This window comes from Ascaphus truei, chromosome 13, assembly GCF_040206685.1.
Source record: "Ascaphus truei isolate aAscTru1 chromosome 13, aAscTru1.hap1, whole genome shotgun sequence".
NCBI classification, from domain to species: domain Eukaryota; kingdom Metazoa; phylum Chordata; class Amphibia; order Anura; family Ascaphidae; genus Ascaphus; species Ascaphus truei.
The window spans coordinates 22,518,175-22,538,921 of NC_134495.1; the positions used below are offsets into that span (position 1 = coordinate 22,518,175).

Here is a 20,747-nt window from a genome sequence, read left to right on the forward strand (position 1 = left end):
GAACCCCAACCCTCTCTAATTAAATGTCTGAGATCCGATGCACTGTAAAAAATGTTGTATTTGATACAATTTTCAAATGACCAGAAGATTGCAGGGAACCCTTTAAGAGTGCCCGGAGAACCCAAGTGTTCCTAGAAACACTGGCCTACAGAGTTCCACCTTCACTACATTCTAACTGGCTTCGTAAATTACAAAGAAATACCAGTTTTAATGTCCTATTTGCCTCTTAGAGCAGGGGTGACTAACTCCAGTCCTCAGGGGACACCAACAGCCAGGTATTAGGGATATCTGTGCTCAATCAGTGGCTCTGTCAAAGACTTGACTTGGCCACCCCTGGCTTAGAGGGTTCTCCGTGCATCCACTACCCTTGCGGTGAAGGGCTGCCTCACACTTATGGAATGATGACAATATCCTGAGCCAATAGGAGCCTGGCCGAGCGAAGCCTCAGGGTTACACACCTCGTACCCGCGCGTCTTTGCTTTGCACCAGTCCAACAACATCTGCTTGATGCTGTTGGCGTTGGGGACCCCAAAAGCAGAGGAGCGGGGGGTGGCCACCTTCGCGAAGGCTGGACTGGAGGAGCTGCAGTAGGAGGAAGAGAGAGAAAGAAGGGGGATGAGGGAAGTCCCCCATCTGCATATGTACATAGCACCTTACTTTAGGCCCGCAGACAGTGACAGCAGATAAGGGGGCTCCTTATTCTCCTTGCTGCCTGAGTACCACTACTTTTTATTTACCAAACTACACCACCTGCCTGTCCCAGAAAGGGGCACAGGACACTTGAATACTTTGGAAAGCTCCGTGCACCATCATTTCCTCTGAAGAACCCTAATTTTGGTCCCCTAAAAGGCACCACAACCTGCACTGAACTCGCGGAGAAAAGGTGATATTTCTATTCAACAAACCTCTTCCTTTCTAGTCTTACATCATACAGGAAAGCTTGAGATAAAAAGGGGGAAAAAAGACATGATAAAATTAAAATAATCAATCAAAATATTCCCCCAAAATGTGTCAAATGGATCATCAACCCACTGATACCATTACACAGGGCCTGCTGGGAATTTTGCGGGGCTCAGTGCAGTGGGGTTTGGACGGGGTGCCTTTTAGCTTCTCCAGAGCGGGATCTCCTCCGGCTACGGCGTATTGTCACAGCGACGCCGCGCCATGTCATGTTGTCATGGCGACGCGTCGTGATTGGAGGAGTTGCCGGCTCTGGATACAAGGTAAGAGGTACTTCCGGAGATAGCCGCGCTCTCCCCTGGCAATCAGTTTAAATGTTGTGGGGGAAGAACGCGGGGCTCGGTTCAGAGACACTGATGGCACCATCTTCAAGCCGGCCCCAAGACATTACCCCGTTAACGCACAAAAGAACGCGTTAAATTATGTGCGTTATCGCCTTAGCCATTGTTTTCAATAGCACTACTCTTAAATAACGCACCAGCGTTAACAAGAGCGGCAAGGTCTGCTACATCTGTACATTGTACACTATCCACAGCCCTCGTCTCATTTTGTGCATTATATAATGCGATGTTGCTGTATGTCCCTCCTCTGCCGTGAGGTTGATGTCCGCATGCACTGCTCTTTCAGCCGAGATCTCCCCTGCCCCTTTGGCCCTCCTCACCTCGCGCTCTCCTTCTCCAGCTTCTCGATCATGGCTTTGCGGGACTGCGTGGCCGGGGTTTTGGGCAGGCTTTGCGCCATCATGAGCTCCTTCTTCCTCTCGGCCTGACGCAAGCTATTCGCTCTCTTCAGGCCCTCGTCCTCCCGGTCAAAAATACTGCGGGGAAAACAAATACGTAAGGATACCATTGCTGTGGCTGGGCGTATATTTAGGTAAAGGATAATATATATACACACACACACATACATATACATATATACGCATATATATATATATACATATATATATATACACATATACATATATATACACACACATACATATATATACATGTGTGCTCATTTGCATGTCATTTCCCAGAATCCCTTGCTGCAGTGGAAGTGCTGTGTGCTGGGCGATAATGGTGAAAGACAGGGTTGCAGACCTGTCTAAGACATGCAAATGAACATACAGTAATATTTACAGTTGCTATATATAGTATGTTCATTTGCATGTCTTAGACAGGTCTGCAACCCTGTCTTTCACCATTATCGCCCAGCACACAGCACTTCCACTGCAGCAAGGGATTCTGGGAAATGACATGCAAATGAGCACACAGTGCCACCTTTTATCTCAAGCTCACATTACATGAACAACCCTTAGCCAATGCATGCTGCTTTAGACACAGCTTTTAAGCAAGGGCTTGGGAGTTGCAAAGTCAGTAACCCCACTCACAGACATGTTTCAACCTTGATGGGTATCATCAGTGTGAGGTTGGTTGCTGGCATTTGCTCAAATGAGATTAAGAGTCAGTAATCACCACACTTATTAAGGTTATGGTGGGTAAAAAAAAGTGACAAAAACCCTCCACAGTAAAGCATAAAGCAACTGTAAATATTACTGTATGTTCATTTGCATGTCTTAGACAGGTCTGCAACCCTGTCTTTCACCATTATCGGCCAGCACACAGCACTTCCACTGCAGCAAGGGATTCTGGGAGGTTGTTCATGTAATGTGAGCTTGAGATAAAAGGTGGCACCGTGTGCTCATTGCATGTTATTTCCCAGAATCACTTGCTGCAGTGGAAGTGCTGTGCGATAATGGTGAAAGACAGGGTTGCAGACCTGTCTATAACATGTAAATGAATATACAGTAATATTTACAGTTGCTTTATGGTGGAGGGTTTTTGTCACTTTTTTTACCCACCATAACCTTAATAAGTATAGATCTCACACACACGCGCACACGCGTACACGCGAAAAATTAACCATTTGGAGTATAAAAATGTGGTTTACAAGACACTCACCTGCCAACTTTTTTGGACGTGGCGCTAAAGGAGGATTTGGTCTGAACGATGGTGCCTCCGTCTGTTAGAATTAAATAAAGTGTTAGGCGTGTTGGTAGAAGTACGATGATACAGGTGGGTGTGGAGTATCACTATATAGATTTATAAAAAGGATTTATATATTAGACAGTATCTTCCACTATATGGAAGTAATAAAGCCCCAAACTTCTGAAAATGTGGATGGAATAAAACGGAATTCAGCCTGCCCTGAAATCGGACCGTGCCCATCCCGGCTCATGGGAGTGGATACACAAACAGGAGGGAACTGTTCCCCGTGTGCAGACACCGCTGGGTAGCCTTAACTCATGATATTGTCTGTCCTTTGCAGACTAAAGGGATAGGGGTCTTTGGATTAGCCAACAACAGCATCTGTGCAGAGTCAGAGAATAAAGTGATTGGATCATTGGATCATCCAATGGCAGCGTTTGTGCAGAGTCAGAGAATAAAGTGAATGGCTCATTGCATCAGCCAATGGTGGCGTCTGTGCAGAGTCAGAGAATGAAGTGATTGGATCAGCCAATGGCTGCGTCTGTGCAGAGTCGGAGAATAAAGTAAATGGCTCATTGCATTAGCCAATGGTGGCGTCTGTGCAGAGTCAGAGAATAAAGTGATTGGATCAGCCAATGGCAGCGTCTGTGCAGAGTGAGAAAATAAAGTGATTGGATCATTGGATCAGCCAATGGCAGCGTCCATGCAGAGTCAGACAATAAAGTGATTGGATCATTGGATCAGCCAATGGCAGCGTCCGTGCAGAGTCAGACAATAAAGTGATTGGATCATTGGATCAGCTAATGGTGGCGTCTGTGCAGAGTCAAGCAACAGAAGATCAGGTTCCAGGGCTCAGACAACCCCGAGATTTTCAGGCTTCGGATAGTTTTTACTCACTCTCTGATCGCTTCATATAACTGGCCTCCATTGTGGTTGTCCTAGAGGTTTTGCTCCCATCATCTGCATCAAAAAATCCCCATCAAATATATATATTATATATATATATATATATATATATATACACACACATATATACATGTGTAACCATAGGAGAAATGTGTATATATAGCCAGGAAACACAGGTATTTGTCAGTGAGGGCAGGGCTTTCACACTGCATTATACTGTAACATGAGAGCCCGAGGCTTCACCTGCTCATTTTGTATATAATCCAACTGCTTCCTGGGGCAGTTACATCTTCCAGGACAGCAGGAGCTAGAGTCACTGTAAGAACAGACTGCAAGCACTCCGTGCTGCTTATTCTCGCTGCTTATGCCCACGATTTATAGGTTCTGACACCTATCTCATTTTTACTGTTAGCAAATCGCAAAAAAATAATTGTATATGTAGCCGAGCTCCCCGTTTACCTCCGGTGCGGAGAGGGAGGCTACTGGGTGGTTGGACGCCGCCGGAGATCCGAGGCGTACCCGGCTTGCGTGGGCCGTCATCGTAGGGCTCGCGCATGCGTAGTGAAGTCCTATGCGCATGCGCAGCCAGTTGTTGCGGTGGCCATCATAGGAAACGGCTCCGCAAGAGACTACATGTCCCAGCATCCTTAGGGTCAGATGCAGGGACGGCAGAGAAGGGATCTTTGGCGTGAAAAGACCGCGTGGGCAGTCGTGACTGGGGCGGCGAGTAAGAAGGTAGTGTCCGGGTGCCAGTGCCAGACATCCCCTGCAGGAGGACCCAGTTAGGTCTCCATCCCCACAAAAAGTACAGTGTTGTAGGGAAGGCCCTAGGTAGGGATCCTTCCCTTAGCACTGTAGCGACAGGCACTGTACCGACGGACGCAGCGTGGTGATCTGCGGCCTGCAGTCTGGGACCAGACCACACAATAGACATTAAGGCAGACACTGCGGTTGGAGCTCCCTCGCAAGGCGAGACGGGTTTTAATGGAGGCCCCATGGCGTGGGACATGAATGACCATCCCCAATTTGAGATATCAGCGGTACCTGGGTACAGGAGTGCCCAGGGAGGTAAAGTACCCCAACAATTCCAGTGAAGAGAAGGGAAGCAGGCACACGGACTTGTGCAAAGAATTTAATGTGCCACAAAGAAATCCAATGTTTCGGCAGTATACAGCTAACGGAAAAAGACGGTGCAAAACAGCGCTAAAAAAATAATAACAACAATACTTGAAATAAATATTGCAGGCAGCCTGGCAAATACTGACTGTACAGTCAGAAAATGAACCACAGAGAAAAGAAAGAATTAGCGCCGGCAATTCTTTCTTTTCTCGGCAGTATACAGCTGCCTTTATCAAGGAGAGGGCTGATGAAGGCAGCTGTATACTGCCGAAACGTTGGATCTTTTTGTGGCACATTAAATTCTTTGCATAAGTCTGTGTTCCTGCTTCCCTTCTCTTCACTGTCATACCCTGGGATGTCTGGGCCTAACTGGACCCAGTGCACCGGCAGATAAGTACCCCCCCTCCAGCACCATATTATTGAGTGCATGTGCCCCTCTCTATTACCCCAACGATTCCACACAGGGGTAGCGATACTCCACACACTTTGGGGTGGGCATTGTTCTGTGGACACCGGGGTGGTTAGGTGCCCTGGGCACCCTCAGTACTTTGGGGGAACCCCACCAGGGGGGTGAATACTGTGTGGGTATTGTGTTGGGGGACATTGTCATTGTGGGTGTATTGTATTGTTCTTGATATATGTGCGTGTGTTAGTAAACCAGTTATATATACACCTGTGTGTATTCTTCACTGCAACGGTGCGCAAACGGGGGGGCGCGAGATTGTCTGCGGGTGTGGGGGGTTTACAGAGGCCCCGCGCGCTTCCTGAAGGCACTTAAATGAAGCGGGGAAGCGGCGCAGGCCTTTGTAAACTGCTCCGGAGGCTTCTGGAGATGCGTCGCCATGGCAAAGGACGCCGCAAGGTTATGTGATGTCACGCAGGGTGATGACGTAGTGCCGGGTGTCACGTGCTTCCCAACGCGTTTCGTTGCCAACAGCAACTTCTTGCGACACGATCGTGGCTGGATCATGCCGCGTTTACTCATTTGGCTGGTAGCTGTGAAGTGATCCACCTACATCGGGGCATTTCCTACTTTGCGACAGGCGGTTCGGATCTCGAGGAGCTTTGATGCAGTCCTGGGACAGTCCCCCTACATCGTTGGTGGTGATTTTATGCACAAACGCTTGTTTCAATTTGATTTTTTGTAAGTGTGCCTGATCCCCTTGTTCATCCTCTCCCTTCCCCAAATAAATGTCATATTGCGCTATGGGGTTGCGCTCTCTTTTTTCTTCTTAGGCCCCGGACATGTTAGTTGCTGGCTGGCGGAAGCGTGCTGAGGCGCGCTCCCGCTCAGCACTGAGCCCCTACAGCCGCAATTAGAGCGGCTTTAGTAGGGGCTCACCTGCGCTTCCGCGTGCTTGCGGAAGCGCAGGTCTTGGGGGAATTTAAAATTCCCATGCTTGCCGGCGAGACAGGCCGGTCACGTGAGCGGTTCGCCCAATGAGGGCGAACTAGCTCCGTGACGTCACTGGCCCGCCCCCGGCCAGTGACGCGCCCGCCCCCGGACCGCCCCGTGACGGCTGCTGAGAGCGCTTGCGGTAAGCAACCGCAAGCCCAGGGAAAGCACCCGCTTTCCCTGAGGCTCAGCGCGCCTCAGCACGCCAGCGGTAAGCGTGTCCGAGGCCTTAGGTCCCCCATATCCTTCCGAGAGCAGCGTTCTCTCCCCACAGCAGGAATTGGACGTTACAATCTCACCTTTTTGGAAGGAACATTTGGGACTGGTTATTTATGTTGTGTGTTGTTTGTGTCTTGTATGTCCTGCTCTGTAATGTGTTATTGTAACTGTAATTGTGTTATGCTTCTGTTATTAACCCCTTGTGTGCCTCTGTTTCAACAAGTATCCGGGATTTCACATATATTGTTTTTTTTTTATTTGGTTTATCGATTTATTTTTGAGGATTAGCGCTACTTTATTTGTTTTTTACAACACACACACACACACACACACACACACACACACACACACACACACACTGATAATACATTTATAGCTCCAGTGCAACTACAGTACTTCTACAGCTCCAATACAAAGCACAATGGAGTAACAAACGGTTACCAACAGTCACTGCTTATTCCCATATCCCTGTATCTAGGTCTAGAATGTTGGCCCTAAATACACAAGATTAGGGGATGAGTGCTGGAGGGTCAGTATCTCCCTGCTCTGGAATGGGTTGTTGGCTTCCCCAGTACTGAGGGAATTCCGCCCCCACTCACACACGGGCGGTGCTCTCTGTATGAGGTGGCTCACTCTTACTTGACTGCATGAGACTCTGTGTTTTGGTGACGGTGCTGATGGCGGAGCCGTGGCTGGAGGTTTCACTCTGCCGCACACTGGTCTCGGTGCTCCGTCCTGACCTGGCCTCCCTCTCCTTGTTCTTCAGTTCCTGCATACGCTGCTCTCTCTCCTTCTCACGTAGATCTGGGGGAGGAGAAGGAGATGGAGCGGTCAGAGAAAACAGCAGCAGAATAGTGTTTATACGTCTGGGCTCCTCTGCACTATGTTCTTGATGCAAGGTTAGGGTTGCCAGGCGGCTTCTCCAAAAATACTGGACACCATGGTGAAAGGTACGACGCGCTTGAGACACACACACCCCTCTGCTCCATGCTGTTTCCTCCTCTCCTTGGCCCCACACCCAGGCTCCTGACACCTCCTCCTGATTGGCTCCTGCTGGGTAATCCAGCCAATCAGGATGGAGGAAGCTACCCAGCCCTCTAGCAACAGCCCTGTTCTCTCCCTGCTCAAGGCAATCCCACGCTCCCCCCCTCCCCAAGCCGGTCAAATCTCTATGTCCAGAGAGGTAATACCAGTATACACATACATGCCCACAGAGGTAATACCGGTATACACATACACGCCCAGAGATGTAATACCGGTATACACATACACGCCCAGAGAGGTAATACCGGTATACACATAAACACCCAGAGAGGTAATACCGGGGATACACATACACGCCCAGAGAGGTAATACCGGTATACACATACTGTACACGCCCAGAGAGGTAATACCGGCATACACATACACGCCCAGAGAGGTAATACCGGTAAATACATACACGCCCAGAGAGGTAATACCGGTATACACATACACGCCCAGAGAGGTAATACCGGTATACACATACATGTCCAGAGAAGTAATACCGGTATACACATACACGCCCAGAGAGGTAATACCGGTATACACATACACGCCCAGAGAGGTAATACTGGTATACACATACACGCCCAGAGAGGTAATACCTGTATACACATACACGCCCAGAGAGGTAATACCGGTATACACATACACGCCCAGAGAGGTAATACCGGTATACACATACACGCCCAGAGAGGTAATACCTGTATACACATACACGCCCAGAGAGGTAATACCGGTATACACATACACGCCCAGAGAGTTAATACCGGTATACACATACACGCCCAGAGTTAATACCGGTATACACATACACGCCCAGAGAGGTAATACCGGTATACACATACACACCCAGAGAGGTAATACCGGTATACACATACATGTGAAGTATTACATCTCAATGATTACCGGACAGAGTGTCCAAATACAGGGCAGTCCGGTTCAATACTGAACACCTGGCAACCCTAAGTAAGGTCCAGTAGAGAGCTAGTTTTCTTGGCGAACTCAGTTCTGCTACTTTATTATAGACCTCTAAAACAAACGCCATATAGGAATTATAAAATTAGTATTATACATGGAATTTTACACAAATATGGCGCAGATTATACAGCCCAATGAAGCGACATAGAATTATTCATGTGCCAGTGCTGGTTCAGAGACAATTGGTTTAGAGATTGTGACGAGCTCCACTGCAGCACCCAGGAAAATAAAGAGAAACAGGGCGAGTTACACTAGGAAAGTGTAACAGTGACTAGCTGTACCTCTCTTTCTTTGCCTCAGCTCTCTCATAGCTGTTCTTATCAGCCTCCTCTCCTCAAAGTCTGTTGTCTTATCCAACTGTAGAGAAAGAACATGGGGTGTGTGAATTACAGCTGTTACATCTCTGCTCTGAAGGGGTCGCTGCAGTGCGCCTGTCCCCCCCCTAGGGATCTTCACTATTCCACAGGCATGAACTCATCGCCCTCCGACACCAAGAAGCAGTGATGTTGCTCCCTTGGCTCCTCCCCCGAGGATCCCAGACTCCCCCTCCCTTGGCTCTTCCCCCGAGAATCTGAGATTCCCCAATCCCTCAAGGATTCCAGACTCCCCTCTCAGCTCCTCCACCGAGGAACCCAGACTCTCCCGGCCCTCAGCTCCTCCTCCAAGTAGCTAACTCCTCTACCTTGAGAAACTAGGATGCCTACTCCCCTGGCTCCCCTGCTGTGCAACCCCCGTCACCCGCCCCTGGCTCCTCCTCCCTTCCGCTTCCTGTACTGCTCCCTGTTGTATAGACACTTCCTCCCTCTCTCACCATCTTATCCAGAATGTCTTCCTCTTCTATGACGCTGAGCTCCTCGGCTGTCAACTTGCCCTTCTTCTCTAGCTCCGCTTTGTCTACCGAGATCGGCAGGAACATCTCCAACTGCTGAGCTGGCTGCTCTGGAAGCTCTGTTTCCACCTGCGGGAAATAACATTACCCCTGAGGAATGATATTCGGCAATATAAACCAGCACAGTGTACAGTATATGCCATTTCCGCCATCGCTAGGTTGCCCGTGCGGCCGTTTCACCATTTCACTGAAAGAGAGAGTCTGGAAAATCCGACTGATCAGCTGAACCAAAAGTGAGAAATCTCCGTTAGAAGTGAACGAACATCGCGGTGCTTAAGAGATGTGAAACCGGAGTAGGTAACATGGGATTAAGTAGGATCAGGTGCCTCAGAATAGGACCAGGGGAACAGAGGATTCCACATAGAGCTTTAGCTGCCGGCCTGAGTCCAACAGCTATAACAGGACACAGCGCACAATGAGATTGTCACACGACTAAAGCACCTACTAACCAGTCACACATATGTGACACACACATACATATATATATAAAAAACAGATGTCCGGGGCACACAAAACGTAAAGACTATAAAGAAAGTAGAAAAAATATTTCCCTTCCAACAGGGTGCATGTAGTGGGGTCGGGATCACCACTCAGCTCCGGATAATGTCTAGCAACAGGAAGGAAGTCTGCAGCGCTCACTGGGGTAAGGCATCAAAAACTATACATTTATTACATCTAGCAAAGCAGGTATACTACGGGCGACGGTTCGGACGTCTCGACAGAGGTCTGAAGCGGTGCCCAGATTACAGCGGTTTTGCTAGATGTAATAACTGTCTACTTTTGATACCTTACCCCAGTGAGTGCTGCAGACTTTATTTCTGTTGCACGATATATAGATACACACATACAAAAAAAAACAGATGTCCAGGGCACTCATGAGTACATGTAAGAAATACTTGGCTCCCAGCTGGGTGCCTGCAGTAAGGCCAGGATCACCACCCAGCCCCAGGTAATACAGCAAAGACAAATAGCACTCGCAAAGGTGATGTATCAAAAGCTATACATTTATTTCATCTAACAAGTACAAAAACTAAAATATGGGCGACGTTTCAGACCTAACGGTCCTTCGTCACGATATTTATATATACATACATATATACACATACACACACACACACACACACATCCATATCCACACACATATATATTGTGTGTCCCTGTGATGCATAGTAGGTTCCCCTGCGTTCACCATGAGCACCATATAAATAACCCAGTGAAGGTGGCGGATAGGGCGATGCCCCCGCTGGGCACTTACGAGGCTGTTACTTCTGGACAGGTGAACAGAAGAGGACCTCCTGGTGCTGGCAAACCTGGGGGGGTGAGGCACAGGTCCGCCGGCTTTCTGTGCCTCAATGAACTGAGTCAGCGCCTCGACCTGCTGAGCCAGCCTCTCCTGCTCCAGGTGCAGATGCAGGTTCTCCTCCTTCAGGTCGTTGACCGCAGCGGTCAGCGGCTCCACCAGCACGGCCATCTCCCGAAGCTGCTGCGTCACCTTCTTCTGGAAGAGCTGCAGTTCGTGCTGGGTCTCCTGCACCGACCCTGCGTGCTGGTTATCCAGCTCCTGGATGCCCGCGCTGGGCATGATGACACCAGCTCAGCAATGCAGCTGCAGTCGCACGGACACTCGCCCCTCCAGCCCGTGCGGGAGTGAGACCAAGAGCCAGGGAGGTGTTGCTTAGAGGGGAGATGCCCTGGCGAATCAAAACAGCTGGTCTCTTCAAGGGCACAAAGCCAGCCTCCTTCCCCCACCTGACCCCCCTCTAATCCCAACAGGGGGGAATGTTTACAGTTGGGAGCTATATATATATTTTTATACACACACTGTATAACAGCCCGGCACAGACACAAAGGGGAAGAGAGATCGGGACGCAGCAGGTGGCAGGAAGCTGCCGGTTCCTGGAATTGAATGAGAAGACACCGGCTTCCAAAAGGTGCAAGTGGCCGCTGTCATTTAACCCCTTCGCCTCCAGCTAAGGGATTAACGTGCCTAACCCAATTTAGAGATTCATTTCCATTACTATTTGCTAAAAATAACCTAACCGCGCTTTGCAAATAGGTGTTAAAAATGATTGCATAAAACTGTCATAAAATAATAATTATTATAATGCTGGGGGTGTGTAATGGCCGAGGGTCTCACGTCTCTTATGTTGCAAAGAAGGACAGCGCCTGTAGTCAAAATATGCTTTAAGTAACCCATTTGCTGCCAGAGGATGAGCCACGCACTGCACCGCTCCGCGCCCCTATTGCGCCGCTCCGCTCCCGTTGCCCCGCTCCGCGACCCGGTCACCCCGCTCCGCGCTCCACGCCCGTCACCCCGCTCCGCCCCCGTCACCCCGCTCCGCGCCCATCACCCCGCTCCGCGCCCATCACCCCGCTCCGCGCCCCCGTCACCCGCTCCGCGCCCATCACCCCGCTCCGCGCCCGTGTCACCCCGCTCCGCGCCCGTGTCACCCCGCTCCGCGCCCGTGTCGCACCGCTCCGCGCCCGTGTCACCCCGCTCCGCGCCCGTGTCACCCCGCTCCGCGCCCGTGTCGCACCGCTCCGCGCCCCTGTCGCCCCGCTCCACATTGTGTTGCGGTCCCCTCTGGCAGTAAATTGGTTCACATGTTCCCTTTAATGCTCGCATAGGTTTTCCTGGCACGATCGCCTCATTTGTTGTTCGACTAGCTGTGCGTTCGCTCCGAGCGGTGATCAAGGTAACGCAACTTAGCTGGTGTCCAGAATAAAGCGTCACCCGCTTTGCACAGGGCGGAGAGGAGCAGGCGGTCTCCGTAATGAGCATTACTCCGCGATGGGAAGGCATGGTATACACAGGATGCTGGCGGCAGGCTGTGATATAGCGCTAGACAAGAATAGCCCGGGCACGAGACACAGGATGTCCATGCAGAAAATCTGCTGGCCAGTCCTTCCTCTCAACTCAACATGCAGACCAGGGAACAGCAACCTCAGCGAATGAAAAGAACCATACACACGCACAGACAGAACACTGCTACATGGGAAAAGGAATCATTAACCCCTTAAAGTGTCATTGGTGTCAGCTGTGTCCCCTTCAACACCCCCCCCCCCCTCCCACCCCCACGTGTCTGAGGTCAACACTGTTATTATCGCTTATTTGTAAAGCGCCATCATATTACAATGGGGGGTACAGAGTGATGTATATTACAAACAATAACATACCAATGAGGACAGACATGGACAAGAAGATACAAAGAAGTCATGAGGGCCCTGAGAGTGTAAAGTCTACAGGGAATGAGGGGCAATGTTTAAACAAGAAGGTAAGGAGGTTGCTTACTGTAGGATGGAGGGTATCTAAGGTTAGAATATGGCCCAGTGTGATACCATTAAGGCAGGGATTCTCAACTCTTGGCCTCAAGACCCCCCCCCAACAGGTAAGATTTTAAGGATATCCCTGCTTCAGCACAGGTGGCTCAATCACTGGCTCAGTTGATGACCGCAACTGATTGAGACACCTGTGCTGAAGCTGGGCTATCCTGAAACCCTGACCTTTTGGGAAATCTTGAGGACTGGAGTGGACAACCCCTGCATTAAGGTTTAGGGAAAAGGGTGGATGTTACATAGGGTGGGGATTGGTCCACCCGCACTGCTTGTCCCAATGTAGTTTAAGCGGGGAGGAGGGAGGGGGAGTTGGAAGTTAGAAATATGGCAAATGGGCTTCCTTGCTGGGGGAGAGTCCGATGGTGCCGTGGTAGGGAACTTATTCCAGCGAGAGGGGGCAGCACAGGAGAAGGCGGGAGTAAGGGGAGGTAATAAGGCTGGAGGAGAGGGGGGGGTGTCCTGGGAAGAACATAGGGGGCGTGTAGGTACAGTATGTATTTCGGGATGAGGGCCAAGATGCAAGCAGGCGCAGCATCGTCGAAAGCTTTGTAAGTCAGGGTTTACATTTGATGCTAGAGGATATGGGAAGCCAGTGTTGGGTTGTGGGGCAGCAGAGGTGGAGCAGTGAGTGAGGAGGATGAGTCTAGCGGCAGAGTTTTGGATGGATTGGTGTTGGGATTTATTTATAAAATGTTTTACCAGGAATTAATACATTGAGAGTTACCTCTGGTTTTCAAGTATGTCCTGGGCACAGAGTTATGGTGACAAATACGCGGTTACATTAAGTGAGGAGGGTTATACATTATACACATTGCATGCACAGTAAGAGATAATAATATATGTAACAGTTACAGACCGGATTAAAATGTGAGACAGCTTTAGCCTGGTGGCGGCTGTGAGAGTCTCCGGTAGATTGTTCCAATGAGGTGCACAGTAAGAGAGGAGCGGCCGGATACTTTGTTGAACCTTGGGACCATGAACAGTCTTTCATAGGCTAAGATAGGCGGACAAGCGGAATGCCAACTAGGAGAAGGTTACAGTAGCTGAGAGAGGATGAGTGAATTAGGATTTTAGTTGCATCCCGGGTGCGAAAAAAGGGCATATCTTGGCGATATTTCGAAGGTATAGGCGGCAGAACGAATGAAGGAGAGATCAGAGTCATAGGTGACCCCTAGTCAGCGGCTAGGTGCTGATGAGATTGTGCTGCTAGTGACAGTGAGGGGGAGTGTGGGTGTAGTGGTGGAAGGGGGAAAGAGTATTAGTTCTCATATGGACATGTAAAGCTTCAGGCAACGGTGCGACATTCAGGAGGAAATTGCAGAGAGACAGTTGGAGACACGGAACAGGAGGGGGGGGGGGAGGTCAGGGAAGAATAGATACATTTGGGGGTGATCTGCATATTGATGATGCTGAAAGCCAAAAGATTGTGTTAGTTCACCAAGAGAGAAGAGGTGTAGAGAGTGCAGAGCAGAGGGTCAAGGACAGTGCCTTGTGGGTCCCCAACAGAAAAAGGAGTGAGATGACACCAGATAAGGGAACACTGAAGGAGTGGTTGAAAAGATAGGGCATGAGCCAGGAGAAGTCATTGTCACGGAGGCCAATGGGAGTGGAGAATGTTAAGGAGAAAGGGGTGATCAACAGTGTCTAAGGCAGCAGAGAGATCCAGGAGAATTAGTAGGGAGAAGTGTCTCGGCGTTTCCCCTGCTAAAATCCCTCTCCTGGCTTCCTATGTAATCCCGTATCTCACACTCAATTCTCCTCCTCACTCGTAAAGCTTTACAATCTTCTGTCCCTCCTTACATCGCAGCCCTGATTTCTCGCTATACACCATCCAGACTCCTTGCGTTCTTCTCAAGGATGTCTTTTCTCTACCCCTTTTTTATCTAAAGCCCTCTCCCGCCTTAAACCTTTCTCACTGACTGCCCCACACCTCTGGAATGCCCATCCCCTCAATACCCGACTAGCACCCCCTCTATCCACCTTTAAGACCCACCTCAAAACACACCTGCTTAAGCATTTGGGTAGCTCCATGGCTGAAAATGTACACCTCATACATAAACCTTGGCCCCTTGCAGACGCACTTACAAGAACACCCTCCTACTGCCTCTGTACTGTACGTTCTTCCTAGCAATTAGATTGTAAGCTCTTCGGAGCAGGGACTCCTTTTCCTAAATGTTACTTATGTCTGAAGCACTTATTCCCATGATTTGTAATTTGTATTATTTGTTATTTATCTGATTGTCACGTGTATTACTGCTGTGAAGCGCTATGTACATTAATGGCGCTATATAAATAAAGACATACATACATACAAGTGACACATAGATTTAGCTGTGAGTAGGTCACTGGCCACTTTTGTAAGTGCTGTCTCGGTGGAGTGTAGAGCATGGAAACGAGATTGCAAAGAGTCGAGCAGGGAGTTGGAGGAGAGAAAGTGAGTCAGGCGGTTTCATACGAGTCACTCAAGTAGCTTGGAGGCAAAGGGGACATGAGAGAAAGGGCAGTAGTTACACAGAGAGGCTGGGTCAAGTGAGGGTTTCCTTTAGAATGGGCGTGATGAGTGCATGTTTAAAGGATGCACCAGAGGCGAGAGCTTAAAAAGGTGGTGAGTTAGGGCCGGGCTTACTGTGCCAGAGAGGGTGTGGAGATGTGAGGGAATAGAATCATGGGGGCAGGTTCTAGGGTGAGATGAGGAGGAGCATGGGGACCTCATCCTCAGTCATAGGAGAAAATGAGCAGAGAGTGGGTTTAGGTGTGCGAGGGGAGGTACGTGTTGTGTGTAGACCTTGATGAAGAAATGTCATGTCTGATAGACAACCTTGTCTGTGAAGTAGGTGGCGAGGTCTCGGCCGTGAGGGTAGAAAGGGGTGCAAGTGCAGTTGGGCGAAGAAGGGTGGCGGACAGGCGTTGAGGGTTAGAGGACAAACTTTGTATGAATGAAGAAAAGTAGGTTTGCTTGGTAAGAGACAGGGCAGTGTTATAGGAGGAGAGCACAAATGTATAGTGTTAGTCTGCTGTATAGATGGATTTCCTCCAGTCACGTTGCGCAGTCACTGAGCACCTTTGGAGATAGCGGATGAAGTGTGTGCCATGGTTTTGGCTTGAATTGTCAGGGGCAATGTGTGGTGGCAGGAGCCATCTTGTGTAAGGCTGATGAAAGTGGGGGAGGAGGGGTGAGACTTTTCTGGGGGAGGCGCGGCATTTACAAATGCCCCGTGCTGAGATTTAATTACCAGGCTCCGGTCACGTGACTGACATCGTGGCGTCAAATGATGCCCGTTGCCATGACATCAAATGACCCCGCAGCGTCATTTACGCATCATTAGACGCGAGGGGGGCGTGACCGCGGAGGGAGCAGGAAGGGGGGGGCGCAGGGAGTTTGTGCACCGCTGGTCTAGAGCATGTAGGTCTCTGTGTGTGCGTCTGGAAGTAGGTGTTGTGGAGGGCGCATAGGGTAGAGTGTGGTTAACGTTTAGGAGGTGATTAGAGAGAGGGACGGGATTGTTAGAGAAGTTCGAGACGGAGCACAAGCTGGAGAAAAACAGGTGTAGGGAGTGGCAATTGCAGCGAGTAGAAGAGCTGGTCAACTGAGAGAGATAATAGGAGGAAGTTAGAGAGATAAGATTTGTAGCTGAAGTGGCAGTGGGATTGTCAGTAGATATGTTAAAGTCTCTCAGTATGACAGTTAGGGTGTCAGAAGGGAAGGAGCCAGGCGGCAAAGTTGTCAAGAAATTGAGATGTAGGTTCAGGGGACAATAGATGACAGTGACACAGGGGGTAAAACATGACATTTGCAGTGAAGGGACAGTAGTATGTCCACTCCTCCAACCCCGTCTATTCTCCGGTCTGGGAGTGTGACTGATGGAGAGACCACTGTAGGAGTGCAGCAGGATAGCTGGTGCCCGAGGGGATAAGGCAGGTTTTTATAATGGCTAGAAGGTACAGTATTGCAGTGAGTGTGTTACAGACAGATTGCGCGTTCCATAGGACACTGGAAAAGGGAGGGAGGGGTGAAATAGGGATGAGGTTGGAGCGATTGGCAGTACGTGGTGAGAGACTTTGGGGTAGGGTGTGGGCCGTGAAAGGATTGGTATGTGGGTAGGGGCATGTGGCCATAGATGAGGAGTAGTAGTGAGGAGGAAGAGAGAGTGTAGCACGGGGATGATTTTTGGCTGTTTTTTGTTGGGTGATGGGTTGTGATGTGAGAAGCAGATAGTTGATAGCTGCAGAATGAGCGAGATGACAGTAGGGAATGGGAAATTAGGCAAGAGGGTTTATGGGTGAATGTGTGGGAGCTACGGGTACAGGAAAGCAGGGAACATGATAAATCAACCAATCGGATTCGATAAACAGGTGTTACAGTATGTGGCAGTAACAGGCCCTGTAGAATGTCCGCGTCCTCGGATACCATGCCAGTCAGACATTAAGGATGCATGTCCAATGGGAGGAAAGAAAGAAAACATTATGAAGAATTACCCAAAGGGGAAATCTTCAATTGACATAGAAGCAACTGCATTGATGGCAACGGCTGGCGTTGAGTTGGATTTAGGATATCAGGCCCTGGACTAGGCTTCATGTCTATCTTTTTTTAATGGACCGTCAAGTTTCAAACACTGGATTCATTTTTAAGACTATTGGAATTTTTACGTGTGGTTTTCGTTATGCTCGGGCATTGGGCCTTTGGATTGACCCTGAAGACCTCAACATGGATCGTGCAAGTGGTTCTATTTTTCCACTAATAATCCTTTTATTTCATATGGGACTCAAAGTGCTGCACAATTACTATTTAGTGCGCGGTGCGTAGATAACATTTTACAGCCACAGTTCCTGGCCCAGACTTACAATCTGTTTGGTGCCTGAGGCACAGAGATATAAAGTGACTTACCCAAGGTCAAACAGATCTTATTCCGGGATTTGAACCAGGCTCCCAAGCCATATTTATCATTTTTTTTTGTCATACCCCATTATATTGAGATATACCAGGCAATCTATTTTCTAGTGCTCTTCCTTGAGCTTATACTCGGCTCTGTTTTTTATTATCCCAAGCTGCAAAGTCAGCATCATTGTTAGCAATGAAGATGTGATGAAGGGCATTTGAATGAAATTGCAATCTTGCAAGAGACCCTTCCACCGTTCCTCAAGAGGACATTTTTTTTTAACAAGTGTTTTCTGCCCGTGCTCACGTATGGATGTGAAACTTAGACCCAGAATGCAAAGTTCATTCAGAAGCTTTAGACAACTCAAAGAAGCATGGAGAGATGCATGCTGGGTATTACCCGAAGAGACAGGAAAAAGAACGGATGGGTTCGAAGCCAAACAACCAAAGTCTGTGACATCACCACAAGGGGAAAAGAAATTAAAATGGCCGTGGGCCGGACACATCGCAAGAAGAAATGACTATCGTTGGACAAAGATGGTACTCGACTGGATTATAAGGGGTGTAAAAAGACCAAAAGTAAGGAGGATGAAAAAGAAACTTTTTAGGTGCAACGTGGAGAAGAGAGACGGCAACTGCAGTACCTGGAAGATCCTTGGGGAGGCGTCCTCCAGCAGTGGGGAGACAAGGGCTGATCATGATAATATTTGTGTGGGGATCTATACATATACATATATATACATATACACACACACTTTCTTTTTACAGTGGTATTTTGCATTTATTAGCCAGCTTTGGCTAATAGAGCTAATAATTGGCTAATAAAGTAATTCCTATAAGGGGGTGTTGCGGTAGGATGTGGGTGGGTGCTTCAGGGTGGAAGGATATGCCCCCCAGGGGGTGCGTGGCATGGGTTAACCCTTTGTATGCCTTTGCAATTAGTAAGCCATAGCCTGACGATAGTTAGGCTGGGTGCATTATTATTAACCCCTCTGGTGTCCATAGCAGACATGTAGGCATGTATGATGCACGTCTCCATGACCACTATGGTCACCCAGGGGTTAATAATGGAAGACTTTTGCCGCAGATACCCAAGAAATAAGTTATCAATAAAGTGCTTTCATATTACATATTGAAATAAGCACGTTTGCAAGGCACCCGGGTGCGCACACAGATCTCGCCCCATTCCCCCCCCCCCCCCGCGGTCTGAGGGAGGCGTACATTCTGCCCGCGCTTTTCCCGGGCCATCTGCTAACTCGCAGTTTAATTATTTATTATTTATTTATAAAATATTTTACCAGGAAGTAATAGTTTTAGGTAATTTAATGAATAGGTCCTTAAACTAAAACGTGCAGAGTTTTCCTTTTGGCCATACCATTAGTGCCCGCGGCACAGCCAGAACACAATCGCTGATTGCACGGTTCGGACATGTGATTAGCGCTTAACAAATACGAAGGGGGGGGGGGGGAATCCTTGGGTAGACTGTTCCCACGCGTACATGCACTTATAGGAGAGTAATGGGTAGGCCGCACTGTCTTCTACACCAGGGGTGCTCAACTCCAGGCCTAAAGCAACAGGTCAGGTTTTCAGGATATCCTAGAAGACCGAGCCTCTGAGCCACCTGTGCTGAAGCAGGGATATCCTGAAAACCTGACCTGTTGGTGGGTGGGGAGGCTTGAGAACTGGAGTTGAGCCCCCCTGTCCTACACTAACCACAGATTATTACCTTGCTGACATTACTGCCGACGATGCTGCTCGTACTAATCCCGCTTCTGGCGTTGACCGCGCTGCTCGTACTGACCGCGCTGCTCGTACTGACCGCGCTGCTCGTACTGACCGCGCTGCTCGTACTGACCCCGCTGCTCGTACTGTTGATTCGGAAAGGCGAAGCAGTTAACCCCAGTGTCAGCTCTGGAAAGAAACAAATAAAGTACAGTGAAAAAGTAAATCAGACTTTCTACAACACTGGGTTATAATGCGGATCCCTTATTAGAAACACTTCCCTTACATAGCACTGATAGTGTACACAGTGCTGCGCAGTTTTGTAGACAAGTCCCTGCCCACAAGATATCACCATTTAATCTGAGCCGGAGGCACAGAGAGAAAGTGGATTTCCCAAGGAGAGTCAACCCTGGGATTTGCCACAAATATATTTGAGATCTTCACAGGCCGATACCGATATATCGTTATATTACCCTTACACGGTCACAGGCCGACACCGATATATCGTTATATTACCCTTATACGGTCACAGGCCGATACCGATATATCGTTATCTTACCCTTATACGGTCACAGGACGATACCGATATATATCGTTATCTTACCCTTATACGGTCACAGGACGATACCGATATATCGTTATATTACCCTTACACGGTCACAGGCCGACACCGATATATCGTTATATTACCCTTATACGGTCACAGGCCGATACCGATATATCGTTATCTTACCCTTATACGGTCACAGGACGATACCGATATATCGTTATCTTACCCTTACACGGTCACAGGCCGATACCGATATATCGTTATCTTACCCTTACACAGTCACAGGCGGATACCGATATATCGTTATCTTACCCTTATACGGTCACCGGCCGATACCGATATATCGTTATCTTACCCTTATACGGTCACCGGCCGATACCGATATATCGTTATCTTTCCCTTATACGGTCACAGGCCGATACCGATATATCGTTATCTTACCCTTATACAGTCACCGGCCGATACCGATATATCGTTATCTTTCCCTTATGCGGTCACAGGCCGATACCGATATATCGTTATCTTACCCTTACACGGTCACAGGCCGATACCGATATATCGTTATCTTACCCTTATACGGTCACAGGCCGATACCGATATAGCGTTATCTTTCCCTTATACGGTCACAGGCCGATACCGATATATCGTTATCTTACCCTTATACGGTCACAGGCCGATACCGATATATCGTTATATTACCCTTACACGGTCACAGGCCGATACCGATATATCGTTATCTTACCCTTACACGGTCACAGGCCGATACCGATATATCGTTATCTTACCCTTATACGGTCACA

General features: G+C 48.8%; 1 protein-coding gene across 4 annotated transcripts in view; it reads right to left on the bottom strand.

Annotated features, from left to right (window-relative positions):
• The window catches only part of SMTN (smoothelin), a 97,106-nt gene that overhangs the window by 7,792 nt on the left and 68,567 nt on the right, over positions 1–20,747 (bottom strand). For 2 of the 4 annotated variants that reach the window (XM_075568919.1, XM_075568920.1), the window contains exons 10-17: positions 19,402–19,586; positions 9,386–9,532; positions 8,856–8,931; positions 7,213–7,377; positions 3,831–3,893; positions 2,907–2,967; positions 1,622–1,777; positions 459–582 (exon numbers count right to left, since the gene is read on the bottom strand). In XM_075568919.1, the coding sequence (XP_075425034.1) occupies positions 459–582; positions 1,622–1,777; positions 2,907–2,967; positions 3,831–3,893; positions 7,213–7,377; positions 8,856–8,931; positions 9,386–9,532; positions 19,402–19,586 (977 nt within the window). The remainder of the gene's footprint in view (positions 1–458; positions 583–1,621; positions 1,778–2,906; positions 2,968–3,830; positions 3,894–7,212; positions 7,378–8,855; positions 8,932–9,385; positions 9,533–19,401; positions 19,587–20,747) is intronic. The other 2 variants (XM_075568922.1, XM_075568921.1) reach the window with 2 other exon arrangements.